At 37.5% G+C, this 15,000-nt stretch overlaps 2 protein-coding genes across 7 annotated transcripts in view; one reads left to right on the forward strand and one right to left on the reverse strand.

Annotated features, from left to right (window-relative positions):
- The window catches only part of gukh (NHS actin remodeling regulator GUK-holder), a 324,111-nt gene extending 316,440 nt beyond the window's left edge, over positions 1–7,671 (forward strand). For all 6 annotated transcript variants that reach the window (XM_086539841.1, XM_086539843.1, XM_086539845.1 and 3 more), the window contains one exon: positions 2,424–7,671. In XM_086539841.1, the coding sequence (XP_086395967.1) occupies positions 2,424–4,594 (2,171 nt within the window). In that variant the 3' untranslated portion in view covers positions 4,595–7,671. The remainder of the gene's footprint in view (positions 1–2,423) is intronic.
- A 3,070-nt stretch (positions 7,672–10,741) lies between these two features.
- Positions 10,742–15,000, reverse strand: part of LOC147471325 (uncharacterized) — a 6,056-nt gene continuing 1,797 nt past the window's right edge. Inside the window, exons 1-6 of the mRNA XM_086540223.1 lie at positions 14,091–15,000; positions 13,741–13,996; positions 13,193–13,473; positions 12,753–13,048; positions 12,474–12,614; positions 10,742–10,843 (exon numbers count right to left, since the gene is read on the reverse strand). The exon at positions 14,091–15,000 is cut by the window's right edge and continues 1,797 nt beyond it. Of these exons, the coding sequence (XP_086396349.1) occupies positions 10,742–10,843; positions 12,474–12,614; positions 12,753–13,048; positions 13,193–13,473; positions 13,741–13,996; positions 14,091–15,000 (1,986 nt within the window). The remainder of the gene's footprint in view (positions 10,844–12,473; positions 12,615–12,752; positions 13,049–13,192; positions 13,474–13,740; positions 13,997–14,090) is intronic.

The raw sequence follows: 15,000 nt of genomic DNA on the forward strand, positions 1-15,000 counted from the left end.
AGGAGTGGATTATATTCATTAGCATTAAGTGTACAGTACTTTTAATTCTGGAAAACCTCTCCATGGCTAGTCTTAGTAATGACACATTTTGAAAAAGGAAGAGATGGGGACTTTTCTTACCATCACCCCTCATGGCTTTCTTTGAGCCACTGCAGGGGAGGTATTGGATTAGTCCTTCCTAAGGAACATTCTTTCTTTCTTTTTTTTATTTATTCAGTATCACGTTTCTTTTTCACTATGATTTATTATTATTTTTTCAAGATTTCTGAAGCTTTGCATAATATTAATGTTGGGAGTCACTGATGTAAGTAATGATTTATGACAAACCACTGATATTTGGTGGCTAAACATTGGCTAAATAAGTTATTGCTCTCTAGATTAGTCTTGTAAATGTAGTTAGTTTCTAAGAAGAGTTCCAAGAGGAACTTTTTTTTAATATTAAGAAAATTATGGTATGTCTTACATGATAGCTCTCTCTTTACCCTTTTGTGTAAACTCCAGGCAGGGTGGAAATAGTGGGAAAAGGGTTGGTGGAGGCATTATGGTGATGCTTGGTTTGTCTTCTGTTTGGTACACCAGGAAGGGTGAGCTGTCATGCTTATTGGAACAGGAGGTAGAGGCAGATATCAAATGTGAAAGTTTTTCCTTTTGTCTCTCTATTCTCGCTTTCTCTCTCGTCTCTTGATCAGACTTCTGAATCTGGGTTCATTCCATGTCAAGATTGCTGAGATAAGAACCTTTCAATGTGATTTTTCATTCAGCTGAGAGTCATAGCAGGGATCCCATCAGTTTGGGATATTTTAGTTTGCTTGTTTATGCTGTGTGTCAGTTGAAGTAAAATAGTTTTAGATGATTATTTATGGGATATTTAGAAGGGCACTTACAAGGGGGGAAATATGCAATATATACAATTGCTGCATACCTTCTCCATGGTATACTCCCAATTTGATATTGCATATCTTACATGAAGCAAAATGATTTTTCTAAGGACCATTGGTATCTGTTTTCTTTCCTGTGGGATTAGAGTTTAGCACATTGGACCTTCCCACCAACTCCACCTTGCCTGTTGTCTCTTTTTGATAGCCAGCATGTGAGGTCCACCATGCCTGTACCAAGTCCCTTAATATATGTGCCTCCCACCGATACAGTGTTTTTGTTTGCTCCTAGTTCCCTTGAATTTCAGAGATGAACCTTGCCAACTAGATTACTGGCTTGTGATCTGTTATGCGTACATACAAAATTTTAATGATCATCTTATACAGATTTCATACTGTAATTATGAGATTACAAAGCCAGAAAAAGGTGGCAGGATTTATCATGAGATGCTTATTACTTGCATGTCTGTCCGTGTGATCTGACCTGTGCCTGACCAGACTTGACTGCATGAACTAGTGACCATGTCTAAGCCTCAGCATGAATAGGCTAGATGATGCAACATTCACTTTACATTTCAGTTACAATGTTGACATAAACATGTACTTTTAATGAAATATCATTTTTGTATATGATATGTAATCACAAAACACAAAAAATATAATAAATTGATAATTGATAATGATATTAATGGTAATAGATAATCGAAGATGCTACAGGGAATATTTACCCAAAATTATGTCAAATCATGTTGTCAAAAAGCAAGAAATAAAGAATCTAAATTGATTTTTGCAACTGAAATACTTATTGTTATTAATTTTAGAAAGATTGTATGTTTAGATGTAAACAAAAGTATGATCAGGACAGTTGTTTGTGATCTACTGTGGTGTCTGTTATGTCTCCATGTGGAATGTGAGTATTATTAATTAACTGAAGCCTGTTCTGTTCCTGTTTAAACAATGATGGCACTGACATAAGCATCAACAATGCCAGAGTGATACACCTTCACTGAGTTATTTATGGTGCTTGTTTTTTATATATGTTTATAAACTGCTGGAAACCATGACTTAAGCTGACTGACCTGGACTAACCTTCTTTTTTCCTTATTTAAAAAAATGAAATGGAATTTTAATCATTCTTTTGCGATGCTGTGTTCATGCAACTCAGTTGTATGTAGTGAAATATGGTGAGTATTCTTAAACTTTCATGTTTGCAGAGTAATCAGCACTGTTTCTGATTATAAGTCAGTAATAAAGAATATGCAAAGTAATTCAATCAATATAAAGGCTCTTGTTTTACATTAAAATGTTACTCTGATAAGACTATAAACTGTCAGGAAAATCTTTATTTACAGATCTCTATGGTGCTTTTTCCTTAATGAAATGTATAATATTGGTGCAAATTAAAATCACATATTGCATGATATACTTGAGAGACTTTTCAAGATAAGGAATGAATTGAAATTATTTCAATTTAAAGTAGATCAATATCAGAACTCAAACAAGAGAATGTTCTAAAAGTGCATGTCTTAAAATAATCACTATCTTCAGGTATGATGTATGGGTCACAGCGCAGCCTCCAGAGTGTGGGCTTGGTTGTCGAGGGTCGGGGCGGAAGGGAGCAACAGCCTCCGCGTCCCATGTCCACCTCACCTCCTCCCTACAGCGACCACCACAATCTCATAGACAGTGATATATATGGCAGGATTGGGATGACCCGACATGTGCAAGTTGGCCAGACTTTGCCTGCTGGCTTTGGGAGGCACCAAAGGGGGTACAGCTCCCTACCACCCTCCAGGAGGCAGTCCTTTGATCCACAGATTGCTCAGCAGCAACAGCAGCAGCAACAGCAGCAGGAACAGCAACAAAAGCAGCAGCTGTTCAGGAGATCCAGTGTTGCTTCATACACAGGTGGAATGGACAGCAGGGGAGTAAGAAGGCCAGCTGCCTCCAATCCCAGCACACCAGAGAAAGTTTTAGACAAAAAGGATAAATCTAGCAAAAAGGACAAAGAGAAGGACAAGGAGAAAAAGAAGAAGGAAGCTAAGACTGAGAAATCACCAAAGAAAAAATGGTTCTGGACTTTGCCTTTAAGAAGAAAGAAGAAAAACAAGGAGGAGAGTACAGATGATGATGATGGAGGATTCAAAGCAGCTTCACAGAAAGGAGCAAGGAAACTGGTGCAAGCAGACGACTCCAGTTTTATACGCTATCCATCTCCCGACACTGGTTCTTCTGACATGAACTCCTCTTATTCTAGTGAAATGTCTGGGGATCATAGTTACCGGAGTAGTCCATCTGCTGAAGTATATTATTATAACCGTAGAGCACAGCATCAGACCCTACAACAGCAGCAACAGCAGCAACAACTGCAGCAGCAGCAACAGCTCCATCAGCAGCACCAGGCTAGTGTGGGTGTGGGACCAAGATCTCTACCTACAACACCAGTGTCTCCTCCTGATAGTAGTCAGTCATCCTTTGTTGCTGTCAATCCAACAGCCCAGAATGTAATATCTGAGGAGACAGAATTAAATGCATGTGATCTGTCTCGTGGACGGCGCTACATGAGTCGAGAGGAATTGTATGCTGCCATGCGTCACCCTCAGTATTATAATTATCATAGAGGTACAGTGGCTGGTCCCACAGGGGATTTCACCAGTCAAAATAACACTCCTACATCTAGTCGCAGCACTTCCCCAGCTGTATTTGGAGTGAGCCCCCTGCCATCATACACTGTAAGACCTCAGGCACAAACCACCTATGGTGCTTGGCCTCCTGACCAACAGGTGCCCCAACAACCTGGGAGTTCACACAGAGAGTCACCATCACTTTATCAGACCCAACCCAGTGCACAGGATGATGACTCTCCTACAGAAGTGGAGCCTCCTTTACCATATCAGAATTTATCAGAGGAAGCTTCTATGAAGTATGAACCTTCAAAACCCAGTCAGCTTTCTGCAGGTAAATCTGGTAGTACTCAGAATCAACAGATGCAATCAACACTATCTCAGCAAAATCAGCAGTCTCTTTCATCTACACCAAAACAAACAACGCGAGTGGACTTCAAGAAGATGATTCTCAACCAGAGTATGAGTTCTGCAGGGGGGAACCAGAGAATATCAGCAGTAGAGATGTTGAAAGCATCTCGTCCGGGCATTTATGGGTATTCGCCACCACCTGCTCCTGTTGTGAAACCCCCTCAACCAGTACCTACACCTGTTAGAAGTGAAGGTGTTATCATGCCTCCTTCCTCTCGCAACACAGCCCGAGCACTCCTGTTCCAGAGTCGATTTGGCAGTGGCCGCAGGTTCCGCACTCCCAAAACAGAGATTATCAGTACAACTATTTTGGAGGACCATGGAGGAGAGGAATTTGAAGAGGAGGAGGAGGATGAAGAGGAAGATGAAGATGATGAGGAGGAAGAGGATAGCAGTGTGGGAAGCCCAGAACGGAGGAATGTCCAAAGTGTGAGAGGCCCTTTAACTCGGGCTTACAGTGAACCATGCAGTTCTCAAGTAGCAGCATCATATTCACCTTCATCTTCCCCTGTTCAAAATGTTGAAGAGGTTGCCCATTCTACTCCTAATACAACACTTGATCAACCTCCACAACCACCAGATGTATCCATGATTACCTCTGACATAACACAGGAGGGGGAGCAATCTACTGCACAGAATAATAATAATACGGAGGAAAAGGAATCAATGGAAACGGCCCTCTGACATGAGGCTTAATCTAGTCGTAATTGATGATGAATAATGATGCTCAAATATTTTATACCTGCTTTTGGGAGACAACAGCCTGTTGACCCTTTTTTTTCTTGTGCTGGCTGGTGAGCTAAGCTTATTTATGCTGATGGTAATATGACTAGTACTTAATACTTTTTTCTTTCTTTTTTCTTTCTTTTTTCCCTATGACCATTGTCATCTTAATGTGACATTTTTGTGCTTTGTCTTCAAAATTTCACAGTTTCTGTCATAACTTTAGCTTTAACAACATATATAGAAAACTTTCATGTTGTCAGTCTAAAAATTAGATATTGTCACTTTAGCTGTATTTTTTAAAGGAATGCTCTGATGTGTTAAATGATTTGCATTGTACACAACTCACCAATTGTGCCCTCCCACCCCATTGGTGTAGTGCCAATAGATTGGCTGTGGATGGGCAGTATTGGTGACAGAAAGTGTCGAACCTATGAGCAGTTTACCCTCAGACCTCTGCAAGACTGACATATTGCCAGCCTTCAAGCATGCATGCTCTTAGGGCTTTGGGGTTTTATATATAGGTTCTTGTATCTGTGTTTCATAAATATATATTTTTCTTGTCTGATGTTTAGTAAACTTAACTTGATCCAGGCTGTTGTCTTGATTGAATGTTGATGCATCACTGCAGTCTTCACTTTGTTACACTTACAAATCCAATTTCATTCCAATTTGTTGGTTTCAAAGCTGGAGGTGATGTGTAATTTGTATATGATTCATACTTGTAAGATTTAAACACATCTTCATTCATCAGCTCGTACAACCAACAGAACTGTTCATTAGTATGAAAGAAGTCGGGTATTTTGACTCTAAAAGCCAGGAATATTTTTTTTTCTTAATTATGAGACAGATTATTGTAGTGTTGAAATGGATTTGAAATTGCTGATTTTCTCTGGAATATATAACTGGATTTTATCTGGAATGTAATGCTGTCTGTAGTGTAAGTTATAGTGAGGAGATTTTGTGTCTTTTGAAATCTGCTGCACCTTGGTTTCTGCTCAGCTGCCCAAGGAAATACAAAGGTACTACTCGTCTCAGGGGTACACACAGTCTTGCACAACCAGCTCCTGTTTGTGCAGCAGGCCAAAGTCATGCATTATTCCATTGAACTTTGGACCATGTGACCTTCAACCATAAGCACAAAGTCATTTATACAATCCAGAAAGCACCAGACATCTCATGTTTTACCATAGTGTCAGATGACCATTTTACTTGTAGGATTTATACAAGGAGGAAGTTGGATTACAACTGTCAACAGTATTTTTGCTGCTGTATCTCATTTAGATGGGCAGGTTCAGTGCATATGCAAGGAAATGCATAGCAGAAATATTTTTATGTATATTTAATTTATTGGTTTATATCCAATTTTGTAACTGTGAAGGACTTAGTCAATATTCTCACTTAGCAGAATTATGATCTCAATAACTGAATTTTTATTTAAGGTAAATGCTCTCCTTTCTACTCATTAAAGTTCCTTAACATTCCCAAAAGACACAGACTATTCCATACTTACTAAACTAACCAATTTTAGGTTTTGAAAGCCTAAAGATTGAACACATTGTCTGAATTAGGAAGTGCCTTTTTGTCCCTTGATCAGTTCAGCCATGTATCATTTGTTGTAGCAATAACTTATATCTTGTAAATATTGTATATTGATCATACAGGCTTATAGGATAGGCAACTCCTGTCCCTGTATTTAGTTTTTTACTGGACTGTATAATTATGCTTTAGCCATGTTAGACTTACTGTGTATCCTTTAAAGCTGGTTTCTTAGGACTGAAACCAAAGTATTTTTCCTGTCTTGAAGAATTTCAATAAATATGAGCTTGAGAATGACTTAAGCTCTCTGCTCAAACACAGGATACATTGATAAAGACACTTTTGTAATTAGTGCTTCATATTTTTATTTTATTTTTCACTGTGTTTTAATTCCCAGTATGTTACAATTTAAGTAAATATTCTGTAAAGAAAAAAATATTGTAAGATGGTTTTTATCTCAGGTCATGATACCTGACAGTTGTCAGTTAACTACTACTGTACCAATAATTTATGTAATACTGTATTTTAAAATTGATGCCAAATTATAAAAGTATAAACAGTGAATAATAGCAGGAAAACAAATTGTGCTGTTTATTGCCATTGCTGAGTCTTCCTTCATGACATTTACAGTCTGTGAACATGACACCAAAGTTGAGCTGCACCTTGGAAGATCCTTTGCATATACTTCTTGCAACTGTATGTTTTTGAGTTTCCTTGGGGTTAGCAATAAAGACATGACCTAGAATTGGCTTTATTTTGGAAAAAAAAAAATCTCAACTTATTAACCTGTACAACATTCTCATTGTGAGGGCAGTATTTTCAACCTGAATTGAATGAATGAAAATACAGTGACAATCAGTTACATACTTTGGAACTTCCATGTGTTGCCCAAAGTAATCTCCAAAACAAGTGTTGCATTTCTTGTCACTGACTCAAAACAGAATCTGTTTACTTGTCTGTCACAGCCAAGATCAAAATTACCCGAATACCCATGTCGTTGATTTGTATCGTAGACCCAGAGTTACCCTTTTTTACTGTTGAGCAATCACTATGAAGGAGAAATGTAGATCTGATATTTCTTCAATGTATTTCTATCAGTATAGGATTCAACATGTACTTCAGGTAAATTCTTATTTGAGAGTTTATGTATGAAATTAGTAGCAAAGGATAGTATGACAAGAAATAATTTAGGAACTTTATCTAGTAGTATATGAGAGTCTTTGCTTTCATTACTAGAATTCAAGGTCCAAGTCCAGCAAATCAAATATTTGTTAGGAAAGCAATAGAGTAAAAACTCGTGTATTGCATCCACTGTTTCTGTATATTGTGATATCAACCATTTGGCGAAGTATAGATGTGACAATCTATAATGCTGGATAATATTTTAGAGGAAAATCAGCCTAATCCCCTTTCCCCTTGTCACCATAGTTTAGAGTGATATTAATTCAGCCTGCTAAAACTAGGTAATATGAAATAAGAAGTTTGCTGATATCTGTTAACTGTTGTTTTACAGACCCAATAATATACACAAATAGTACACATTACTGACAGAGTTTCAAAGAAATCAATAAGTACCTGCATTAACCCTATGACGACGGTGCGTCACACTTGTGTGACACAGCCAAACTCCCGATGCCGGGGCGTCATGCGATTGTGACAATTACAATGCAATATTGCAATCGCCCGGCATAGGGGACTTCGCGTAGCGAGTGCCCCGTCGGGAAAGGGTTAACTAATGATTATTACTTTCACATGACAAATGCTGCTGGCTTTTGCATTGTGACAAAATACAATATCCCTTTCATTGCTAACACAATGCTTTTGGCTCTATATTTTCACTGTATGTATATGTATTTATATTTGTGCATATGTAAATACTGTCAGCATTTACAGATTAGATTGGTTTGGGGAGGAAGTATGCAGTGGGAAATATGTAAATAATTAAGCCAAGGAGATAATTAATTCGATTTTGGGAACAGAAGATGAAGAAATATAGAAATTCTATAATATCACTGAAATATTTTAAAGTTACATTTATAATACATCAATATATTACTTAATATGATACAAAGTAAATTAAATTGAAGAATTGGCAACATCCCTTGACTTTGGAAAAGTAAAACAATTTAAATATATAATCTCAAACAGAGAAGTGATGTAATATCATATACACTCACTGCAGAAACTGGAGAAAATAATAAAACCAACATTATTTAAATGCTATTTATGTAAGAATGATAAAATGAAAATTGAATCATACGTAAATGATGTTAATATCCTAGTAGCTTGGTTTGTATTCTGATTTTAAGATCAGTGAGTACATCTGAGTTTTTTTATTGTTATTATTATTGTTGTTACTATTTCCAAGCATTGAACAGTACCAAGAAACTGACCCTATTGTATCATTCATTATTTAGAAACTATGGCATAATATATCCTAAACATAGAATGGGATATTCCTCCAAAGATTATTTAATCTTGCTTAGAATTGCAGTAGATTGATATAATATCTGAAAATGAAAAGCACCCTCTTATTTGAGGAATTTCTCGTCAGGAATATCTCGGTCACAAACTTTTGAAAGTTGAACGTACCTACAGGAATTTTCCACTCTTCCTCTCCTAGAAGTTAGAAATCTATAGCAACTCCTATGCTGAGTCTGGAAAGTGGGACTGAACTATAAGAGAAAATCTCATCTTAAACAAAATTATTTACAACTAATTTTTGAATGAAAAAAGAAACTGTCCCACACATCTAAACAAATCCAATCAAATAGAGTTTAATAATAGTTAGCAGAGTGAATTTATTTTGTATGAACAAGCACTTCCAGTGAGAAAACTGAACATTTTTGTGTGTGTAAAAAAGATCATATAAACAGTTTTGAAGAATCTCGGGAAAAAGAAGTACGCTTTAATAGTACAACATTTGCATATTTAAATCAGCCTATAGTACTTTTGATGAAGAGAAAAATATATTGAATGCTTTTTACCACTGTTCTTTGCAGTATTAAAGCTGTCTATGGGTTATGTAGATAAACCGGCTTTTTAGGGAGTGTTAACACTTTTACACTTTGATTGTAGTTGTACATTTAAAGTGTGATTTTCAGAATGAAGTAAATACAAAATGTCATTAGACACGTGATATCAATAATAGAGATACTTTGTCTGTAAAACCTTTATGGGACATAAAGGTAATGAAGAACACCCTCACAAAAATACACCATATAACAGATACCGGTTATTGCAGACCAATGAAACTCGAGATCTGCAAGTGCCTACATTGTGCAAACTCTCAGACTGACTAACTGGCTATATCGCATTACTCTTAGAAACCCTAGAAATATAGAAAATTTGGCAAGACATTTTATACCTATTAAAGATTATTAAACTGAAAATGTAAAGATATTTTTCCATGCATAGGTTACTCAAAATAAACATACTATAGAAAACTAATGATTGTTTTTTGAATAAGAGGTGTTCAACAGTACATTACAAAACTGAGGATACTGAGGAGAAAAGGTAATTTGGAACCGAAATATTCAAAAGGGGAAGACCAAACGAGACAAGTCACTGTTTTTCGCGCATCTCTAACTCAATTGGAAAAAATAACTAAAAAGGGTGAATTTAGTTCAGAGTATGCATGAAAAGAAACCTAATACTCCTTTGTTACTACAAAAAAAAAAATTAAGCAATTCACTTATCACATTTAAGCTCAAATAACTCCAAGGGATTCCTGAAGTTAGCTTCAACTACACACCACCTGTCCCCATAAGGACTTTTTTGATATATCGCCCTGTGCCGTGTATGGAATCCTGACCCCATATCGAACCACTCGTTCCCAATCAGTAGGAAGAAGAGCAATGGAATGTCATACATCTTGCCACATTTGGGTGTAGGCTGACTAGTTAAATTCAGAGAGATTTACGAAGAAGGCGTTTCGTGATTAGAGTTCCTAAATAGTGCATGAATATGAATGATTTTTGAGCGGGAAGATCAAGAGGTTCGTCTGGTGACTCCAAACGGGCCCGCCTTTCGTATCTACGTGCGTGCAGGATATGCAGTCAAACTTTAGAGCTAGTGCCTAATAAAATATGTGTAATTATCGTACAATTGGAACATGATCTTAGTTTATTGCAATGGCGTCATGATGCTCCTCGTTAAATGACGTACGAAGAGATCCCGATATCTAAAGCCGTTCTTGTGAAATAATTCACTTTGCCTGAATTACTGTTTTATACTTTAAGAAGCTAAAAAATGCTAATATGCAAGTTGATCCATATGTAATGTGCTGAAAACAATTCATGAATAATGTGGAATATTATCCTCCCATCGGCCCGACGTCTACCAATGCTCGGCTTGGCTGGTTCCGTCGGGATCATAAACCGAATACCAAATTTCATTTTTGGATGGAAAACCTCATAAAACACCGTTGGTTTTCGTATTCACGATAATATGGTTCAGGAAAGACTCACCGAACGTCAGTGTCTATACACCTGGGGCTAGGCCAGTAGTTGATCAATTTCCCCGGCTTCACCATGACCGTCTGTCGTATCTGGTGCATGATAGAAGACACTATTCTATACAGTTAAAAGGCAGAGTAGAGGTCCAGCCGATATCGGGGCCGACCGTCGCTAGCAGCTGACGACCGGCTGACGTTGGTTGGACGTCAGCATGCTAGCGGGATACATAACGGTATAATTTCATTAATCAGCCCATAATTACACAATTTACAATACGTAAATAGTTGATTTTATATATCTATATTTAAAGTATATATATATATTATATATATATATGTATGTATATATGTATGTATATATGTATGTATATATGTATGTATATATGTATATATATGTATATATGTATATATATGTATATATGTATATATGTATATATATACATTGTTACGTAGCTTTTGTTCTTTAGCAATGACATCGGTTGTTCCAGAACAGGGTGCATAACGGAACCCAATCTAAGTAAAATAAATTGATGTCAAGTATGATCGAAAGAGTAATTATCTTTTTGTTCCTTTTAAATTACGATTATATTTCCTTCAATATTCATTTGTATATAGATGTCCTTATTTTCAACTTTGTTGCACTCACTGACGTTATAACTCACTGCTTGTTACCATATTCTTACGATCTATTCATATTCTTATTCATTATTATTTCTTATTTTAGTTTAATTAAGACAGTATAATTTGTTTATCAGTAGTATAGCATGTAATATAAATTAGAAATTAAGGTAGGAGTTTTAAAGTCACTTTTCAACTGATTTACATAAATTATATTTACACCTTCACCGGTAGGACAAACAAATTCACAAAAATATGCATAATTCTTGAGCACATTCATTCAGACACTTCAATGATAATAATGATAACATAGAATAATATATATACATACATATATGACAATAAATCAGGGCAACTTACAATAATAAGTATAAAATATCGTAACCACAACCCGGCTCCGCCGACCACCGACCAGCCATCGTCACCTCCTTCCACTACCTTGTCCAAGGTCGTTCTCCCTCCTTCAACCGTAGCTACCCCCTACAACCCCTTAAAGAGTCGAATAGACCGAAACCCAAATCTTTAGTGTCGTCGAACAAGTTCCGAGTCCTGTCAGTCCGTCACTGTCTCGAGGATAACATTATGAGGTCATCTATGGAGATCATGCAGGGGCTGTCATGCACAGGTCGATGGTCGAGTGGGCGTTCAGGGTCAGCCATGTAATACCTCCCTCCTTAAAAGAAAAAAAGTGTTACTTTTTTCACAGTTAACATCTCATATCATAGTGCATGATATAGGGGATATCAGTCATGACCTTTCCTTTAATTATTCCATAGAATTAATCATTATACACAACAGTACATTACCATTGCTTGAATTACAGAAACCTTCTCAGGGAGATAGAGAGAAGATTAGTTTATACAAAACAAATATAGATAATTGGAAACCGAATATAAAGCATGTTAAATAAAACTTTTTTACAACCATTATTCTTAGCTTATCCTCGGGACAAAGCATCAGCCAATACATTTTCTTTTCCCCTTATATGGTTAACATTAAGGTTATATTTTTGAAGCTCTAAACTCCACCTTAGAATTCTCTGGTTCTTGCAACTCATTTTAGATATGAATGTTTAAGGATTATGATCCGTATAAATCTTTACAGCTTCCTTAGTAGGATATAAATATACTTCAAAAGTGCCTCAAAGCTAAAATTAGAGCAAGTGTCTTTCTCTATGGTAGAGTAATTTCTTTGATGCTTATTAAATTTCTTAGAAAAATAACCAACTGGATGATCAATGCCAGCTGTATCAGCCTGACATAACACTGCCCCAGCCCCATTGTCACTAGCGTCTACACAGAGCGTGAAACTCTTGTCAAAATCAGGTGAGATGAGGATAGGTGAGGCTATCAACATGGCTTTAATCGTCTTGAATGCATTTTCACATGAATTTGACCAAGTAAACTTAACCGCTTTCTTTAATAAGTCGGTTAATGGAGCAACAATATCAGAAAAATTCATCACAAACCTTCTATAATAGCCAGCCATGCCGAGAAACCTCATCACCTCTCTCTTCGATTTTGGTGCTGGATATTTATCAATGGCATCAATCTTGCTATTCAAAGGCTTAACTTGTCCTTGGCCAACAGTATATCCTAGGTAAGTGACGCGTGCATGAGCGAAATCACTCTTGGCAAGGTTTACCGTTAGGTTAGCTGCAGCGAGCCTTTCAAACAGTGCCTGCAGCCTCTCCAGATGCTCCATCCAGGTTTCACTAAAAATTACTATATCATCCAGATAAGCTTTACATCCATCTAATCCTGAAATTAGACCATTGATTAAACGCTGGAAGGTTGCGGGAGCTGTTTTTAAACCAAACGGCATTACACAATATTGAAAAAGTCCCACTGGTGTCACAAATGAAGATATTTTTTTCGCTCTTTCAGTCAAGGGAATCTGCCAGTACCCCTTTAACATGTCTATCTTGGTTACATACTTTGCCTTGCCCACATGGTCAATACAGTCATCAATACGAGGTATAGGATAAGAATCATCCCTAGTTAGGGTATTCACCTTCCTGAAGTCTGTACAGAATCGAATTCCTCCATCAGCCTTGGGTACTAAAATACATGGGGAACTCCAGGCACTCACACTTGGCTCAATGATTCCATTTTCCAACATGTATCGGATCTCATCTCTCAACTGGCTACATTTTGTGGGATTAACTCTGTATGGATGTTGTTTTATTGGGCCTTTACCACCAACATCTATATCATGATACATTAGACTAGTGCGACCCGGAACATCAGAAAATAGAGATGAAAATTCCAAAAGTAATTTAGTTAATTATTGTTGTTTATATAAATCAAGATGTCCAAGCTTACTTTCTAAATTATTAAGAACATCTGAATTAACCAATTTAGAGTGAGGTACATTGAAAAGAGGATCATGGTCATTCTCGTGATCATTACTGATTACGTTCTTCACTTCATTAAGCATGATTACATTACCATCTTTACATTTTCTTATAGGTGGCTCTTTTCGTTCTACATACTTCTTTATCTGATTAACATGGCAAAGTCGTGACTGTTTACGTTTACCAGGAGTCTGAATAACATAATTAAGGTCACTTAGCTTTTTCTCCACAATACAAGGTCCAAAATAGCGAGCCTTCAGTGATTGCCCAGGGACGGGTAGAAAGACGAGTACCTTTTCTCCTGGTGAAAATGATCGTGACTGAGCATCTCTGTCGTACCACATCTTCATCCGTCTCTGTGCCTCACCGAGATTCGCTCTTGCCAGCTCACAAACTGTTAAGTTTCAATCGAAAATCCATTACATGCTTCAGTACATCAGATTTATCATCATTATTCAGCCATCTTTCTTTCAACATCTTGAGCGGACCTCTTACCTCATGCCCAAACACAAGCTCAAATGGGGTAAACCCCAGTGTATCCTGTACACACTCCCTAATGGCAAACAACAAGAGTGGAACCATATCATCCCACTGTTCCTCCGTCTCATGGCAGTAAATCCGTACCATATTTTTTAATGTCTGGTGGAACCTCTCCAGTGCGCCCTGCGACTCTGGGTGATAAGCGCTTGACACTTGATGCTGTATGCCCATCCGTCGCATGGCTGACCGGAACACTTTAGAAAGGAAGTTACTGCCCTGATCGGACTGAATCACCTTAGGTAACCCATATGTACAAAAGAATTTCATTAGTTCCTTGACAATTCTATTGCCACTAATATTACGTAAAGGAATCGCCTCAGGATACCGAGTGTTGGAACACATGATAGTGAGGAGGTAATTATTCCCAGACTTTGTTTTGGGGAGTGGGCCAACGCAGTCTATAATTACGTGACTGAAAGGTTCAGAGATCGCAGGAATTGGATACAGGGGTGCAACAGGAATTTTCTGATTAGGTTTTCCCACGACCTGGCACTGATGACACGATTTACAATACTTTACTACATCTTTGCGTAGTCCCGGCCAATAAAAATGGCTCATTATTTTTCTACACGTTTTATTAATACCCATGTGACCTGACAACGGTGAATCATGTGCAAGGCTGAGGATCTGTGATCTATAGGGTACTGGAACAACGACCTGGTGTATTACCTGCCACTCGCCTCCTGCACCCACGTGGCGAGGCCTCCATTTTCTCATCAAGATGCCATCCTTCTTATAGTAACCCGTAGGTACTCCTGACACCTCAGCTTCTGACCAAGCTAATTCAGCAATTTTACACAGTTCTGCGTCACATTTTTGCTGATCTACAAGCCTCCCTTTGTCAACAGGGAAACCACT

This window comes from Penaeus japonicus, unplaced genomic scaffold (assembly GCF_977035675.1).
Source record: "Penaeus japonicus unplaced genomic scaffold, GWHDUDI00000001_assembly GWHDUDI00000009, whole genome shotgun sequence".
NCBI lineage: Eukaryota > Metazoa > Arthropoda > Malacostraca > Decapoda > Penaeidae > Penaeus > Penaeus japonicus.